Source organism: Zingiber officinale, chromosome 8A (genome assembly GCF_018446385.1).
Source record: "Zingiber officinale cultivar Zhangliang chromosome 8A, Zo_v1.1, whole genome shotgun sequence".
In the NCBI taxonomy this organism is placed as follows: Eukaryota; Viridiplantae; Streptophyta; class Magnoliopsida; order Zingiberales; family Zingiberaceae; genus Zingiber; species Zingiber officinale.
Window position 1 is genome coordinate 50,729,059 of NC_056000.1, and position 5,382 is coordinate 50,734,440.

Below are 5,382 nucleotides of genomic sequence, written 5' to 3' on the forward strand. Positions count from 1 at the left end.
ACGATGTCTGAGATTGCTGAGTTCCCCATGAACAGTTTGTCTCCAGTGACTTCCTCGAAGTTGTGGAGCAGCTCCTTGTTGCAGCACACATGTCTGGTGGCTTCAGTATCGATCCACCATTGCCGCAGGTTTGAACCGATCAAGTTCAACTTAGAGATCACAGCGCAGAAGTCGTCCATTTCTAGTCCCTCGTTCAGGTTGGCCTCTTGCTTCTTCTTCGACTTTCTGCACTCCGAAGATTTGTGACCCACTTTGTCAGAGTTGAAGCACTTCGCAGAGAACTTCTTCTTGCTGATGCCTCCTCTGGGTCCCATCTTGGAAGACTTGGGGTTCTTCTATTTCGAGCTTTGACCGTGCTCGATCACGTTGGCTTTCACAGTAGCCGGAGAGAACAGTTTTCTCTCTAAACTCTTGTTGTCTTCTTCAATGCGAAAGTCGAACAATGAGTTCCTCCACATTCATCTCCTTCCGCTTGTGCTTCAGGAAGTTCTTGAAGTCCTTCCAGCCTGGAGGCAGCTTCTCAATGATAGCAGCCACTTGGAAGGTTTCACTCAGAACCATCCCTTCTGAGTGGATCTCGTGCAAGATCACCTGAAGCTCATGGACTTGGCTAATCACCGTCTTGGAGTCAACCATCTTGTAGTCCAGGAATCGGCCCACGATGAGCTTCTTTGCCCCTGCATCCTCCATCTTGTATTTCTTGTCCAGGGACTCCCACAGCTCCTTAGCCGTTCTCTTCATGCTATACACAGCGTACAACGAGTCGGCAAGGCAGTTGAGGATGTAGTTTCGGCAAAGGAACTCAGAATGAGTCCATGCCTCCACTGTATTGATGGTTTGCGCATCAGCATCCTCAGCTCGCTTAGGAGGGTCCTCGGTCAAGAACCAAGCCAGATTGAGCGTGGTCAGGTAGAATAGTATCTTCTGCTGCCACCTCTTGAAGTTTAGTCCATTGAACTTCTCTGGCTTTTCCCCATGACTGATTGACACAGTTCCAATCGGGACGGAGGGGGCCTGCACTTGTTGAGTCTGTTGTACTTCAACATTTTGTTCCGTGGCCATCTCAACAGAATCGAATCTATTTCAAGATTGTTAGACACAAACAATCTAATGCCGGAGATTTATGGGTACTTAGTTGAATTTTAAATTTACACAGAATTTAAATTCAACTTACAGTCGAAATGACCTGAGCAGATAATCTTAGGCTGCCAGCAGGGGCTAGTTTCTGTAACGCAGCAGAGCTGAGCGACAGGGCAGGTCTGCAGAGCGGTAGAGCAGGTCTGCAGAGCGGCAGAGCAGGTCTGCAGAGCGGCAGACCAGAGCGGAAGACTAAGTCTACAGAGCGGAAGACCAAGGCAGGTCTGCAGAGCAGCAGACCAGAGTGGCAGGGCAGAGCAGCAGACCAGTGCTGCAGTGCGGAAGACTAGGGGCCTTATTCTCCAATCAGGGACCAAGGGCCCAGCTCCCCGATCAGATGTGTTATAGGCTCTGCACCCTTCGCCATGAGGCTCTGCATCCTCTTACTGCTATAGGCTCTGCACCCTTTATCATGTGACTCTACATCCTCTTACTGCTACAGGTCTACACCCTTCACCATGGGGTTCTGCATCCTTTTACTGCTATGGGCGTTTCACTCTATTATTACTATATGCTTTGTATTCTCCACCTGTTTTGCATCCTTTTATGTCTACAGGCTCTGCTCCATTCACCGCGGTGCTCTGCTTCCTTCTATTGCTATGGACTCTGCTCCCTTATATGACTATGGGCTTCACTCCTTTTGACGGTCATGACTCAGATTATTTTTCTCCCTGACTCCGCGGACATTTGGGGGGTAGGGGATCGACACTATTTTGCTCACCGACTTCATGGGGGCATTTGGGAGTCAAGGAATCCAGTCAGATCCTTAACCGGTTGACACCACTTCGTAATCAGGTGTGATAAAGGCTCTGCCCTCTTATATTGCTACGGGCTCCGCTTCTATGGACTTCATGGCTTATCTTCCCCCTTTTTCGGGGTCGAGCTATCGTCACCGGTCTCAGACCGGACTATAGCCACTGGGCTCGGACCAAAGTATCGCTATCAATCTCAGATGGGAGTATCATCAGCGATCTTCCGGTCGAGCTTCTAGAGCAATTCTTGGTCGAGCTTCCAGATCAAGTCTTGGTCAGATCTCCAGATCAATTCCTGGTCAGGTACCCAGATCAAGTACTGGTCAGGCTTCTAGAACATTTCCTGGTCAAACCTCTAGAGCATCAGAAATATTAATCTGATTAAGAGGTGAAAAGACATGGGATGCATTTTTGCATTTTTTTTTTCACTTAAACCTTATCCATTATCATTAATTCAAATGATTAATCTGATTAATTATTTACTTAATTTATTATAAATATTAATTAATTAATATTAAAATCATGATTAATCTTTAAATCAATCAATTTGATTCAATCAATAAAATTAATTATAATTTCACACATCTCAATGGTTCTATATATTTGAATCAGCGTTCATGTAATTTCATTCCTGAATCCAACTCATATACGAATCTGATTATATTACATTAATTTCTCATTAGACATTAATTTTTTATAAACTTAGAAAATTAATTTATGACCGTCTTTTCATTAATAGTCCTTTCTATTTTTATTTAATTTATTTATCAACAAAATTCATTTTCCTATTGTTTAAACAAAGTCAACGCCGTCGGTGCACTAGTACGGTTGACTTCGGTTGAGGCGCAGCTCTCCTCCCCCAAAACTCATCCTCCCTGAAGAAGTTCGGAGTTGTGCTCTTTTCCAGCGCAGGGTTTCTTGAAGGAAGCGCAGCTGTTAGACACTCCACGAAGGATTTCATCTGCCTTAATCCTTCCTCTGCAAACTCGGCTTCGCCCAACAGTCTAACGATTGCGCTGCCAACGATCACGCCGTCGGCTCCCCACGAACAGATCTGCAAAATCCATTCCATCAGTGTCAAGGATGGACGAGAACTTATCATCCAGCCCAATAATGCATTCGAGTCCCTGACCTGTTGGACGTGCTGCGGTTTTGATACTCCAAACCCTACTGCAACAGGCTTCTCGGATGCCTGAAGTGACAAAGTTTGAACTATCAAATTAGTTTTTCTTTATATATTAATAGAGAGTAATTGGCCTCGTCCTCTTACGCTTTTGATATCCCTGAGAAGATACTGCACTTGGCTGTTCACCGTAGGACGAGCACCAGTAACTCCAGCCGAGCTTACAAGGTACAGGAATCCTCCTGAAGCATCCGCAATGGCCTCCATTTTCTTCCTTGGAGTGGTAGGTGTGGTGAGCAGAACCTTAATTTGCACATCAGGAAAACGATTTGGGCAGTTAAGAACTTGAGCACGGTTTCAAGAAGTATGAATTTGAGATCGTGAGAACCTACCATATCAATGTTTTTCTTAAGAGCTTCTTCCCTCAGAGTCGCACTCTCTTCGAAAGGAAGGTCTGGCACAATAAGCCCTGAAGAACAACAACACATGTTTAATGAGTGCTGTGCATTTACCATCATGAAAAAAGAAGAACAGTGAAAGTAAACATCATGCCTTGTGCACCAGCATCTTCCAGTGCAGCCAAGAACCATTCGCTCTTGTAGCTTAATATCATATTGTAGTAGGAGAATACCACAATTGGGCAAGAGATATGTGGGACGACCTGAAAAGGATTGCCAGTTTAAAAGCTCTGCAAAATGAAATGTCTGTCTGAAATTCCCGAGACAGTACTGCTTTGCATGCATTACCTCCTTCAACATGGAGATGACTGCCTCGGGACTGGTCTTGTTAGCCAACGCCCTCTTATGGGATGCCTACAGAAAGCATTCAGTCAATGAAAGGTTTCAAGAATCAATTTTCAAAGGATTAATTAATTAATTAATTAAGAACCTGAATGACCGGTCCATCCAGCACAGGGTCACTGAATGGCAGCCCCAACTCAATCAGATCAGCACCACAGCGGCTCAGCATCTTCAAAGCCTTTGCTGTCGTTGATAGATCAGGATCTCCAGCAGTGATGTACGGAATAAACGCAACCTGAACGCCATTAAAACCATTAAAAAGTTGTTCCCAATTTTTACCTTTTATAACAAGGAAATAGATTACCTTTTCCTGTCTTTTCAAGGCGGAGAAGGTTTCAGCGATGCTTGATGCTTGAGCGCTGAGCCTGGGAGAAGATTTTGGAGGTAGCATCCTTGGAACAGAGTAGAATGTGGAAGTTGAAGAAGAAAGCTTCAATCTGTTGCCAGCAACAATCATAGTTGCAGAAGCCATTATTATTATTATTATTAAGTTTTTTTTTCCCTTCTTTTCTTTTGCTCTGAGATTGGATTGCTTCTTCTGCAGGGTGTTTCGATTACAGCTACAGGGCAGTATTTGTAGGGCTCAAATGAGCACGTGGTTCACGATTAGATTGAAAGAGTGAATGGGTCAAACACACAAAGGATTTAAGAGACAGTTTGCAAGAAAATGACTCGATTGGATGCAGTTTATTTGAATGGTTTTTTATGTTGGTAGACATTACAAAATCATGTATCACATTTTATTGAACTTAATAGTGTACTATTTAAGTTCTAAATGGACTGAAACAATAGCATCCACACTATAGGATGTTCTTATTCGGTGAAATAATAAATTTGGGATGTTGACAAGGAGATATAATTTTCTTTTTAAAGAATTAGATTGATCATTTTTAAAATTAATTAGTTGGAAGGGTTAGAAAACTGCATTTTCAAAACTAAAACAAGAAAATTGACCGAAGTACCGAACATTAACAGCTTTTGTTTTGAACTGTTGCAAACACCCTCACACATGCTGACTTCAAATGACTTTTATTTTATTTGTATTTATTTTCTCCTGTGTATTTATTTTTAATCTTATAAAAGATAATTATTCTATTTTAAATGTCACTTATTAGTTATAACCAGTAAAATAAAAATATGATAAAATCAAAATAGTTTTTTCCTTCCTCTTAATTATCACATCACATTACGAGAGCCTTCCAGTTGTCAGCTATTATTAAATAATATAATTATTCTAAAGAAATTATTCAACACTATTATCTCATATGATATTGTTTATTTTTGAACCAAGTCCTCATTTTATTTTTAAACTCTATCTTAAGAAAATCTCGTATAAATTCATAATCTATGTGTTTTTAACCTGGGTGAAACCTAACCACATAAATATGACAAGTCCATGAAACTGTATATGCTATATGACAAATTTATTAATTTTATATAATTGATTGATTTAGGATTTAATGCATAGTTAAAATGATAACAATTGTCATTTTAAAAGGAGATGCCTTTTATAAAAAAATTGAAAGACGTCACTTTGATAATTACCAAAAAGAAAAAATAAATGCTCCAT

At 41.3% G+C, this 5,382-nt stretch overlaps 1 protein-coding gene across 1 annotated transcript; it reads right to left on the reverse strand.

Annotated features, from left to right (window-relative positions):
• Positions 1–2,471: 2,471 nt before the first annotated feature.
• On the reverse strand, positions 2,472–4,350 carry LOC122011506 (tryptophan synthase alpha chain-like). Its single transcript, XM_042567900.1, has 8 exons — positions 4,117–4,350; positions 3,901–4,047; positions 3,759–3,824; positions 3,565–3,673; positions 3,405–3,481; positions 3,160–3,315; positions 3,022–3,081; positions 2,472–2,943 (listed from the first exon to the last, which is right to left on the reverse strand). Exons 1-8 carry the CDS (start codon positions 4,282–4,284, stop codon positions 2,692–2,694), a joined length of 1,035 nt encoding a protein of 344 aa, XP_042423834.1. The 5' UTR covers positions 4,285–4,350; the 3' UTR covers positions 2,472–2,691.
• Between the last annotated feature and the right edge of the window lie 1,032 nt (positions 4,351–5,382).

Excerpts from the sequence above, each read along its gene's own strand:
- LOC122011506 (XM_042567900.1), bottom strand. The coding sequence starts at position 4,284 with ATGGCTTCTGCAACTATGATTGTTGCTGGCAACAGATTGAAGCTTTCT. Across the intron at positions 4,048-4,116 it reads CCTTGAAAAGACAGGAAAAG|GTTGCGTTTATTCCGTACAT; the intron begins GTAATCTATTTC and ends AATGGCGTTCAG. Across the intron at positions 3,082-3,159 it reads TTCTCAGGGATATCAAAAGC|GCATCCGAGAAGCCTGTTGC; the intron begins GTAAGAGGACGA and ends TTGTCACTTCAG.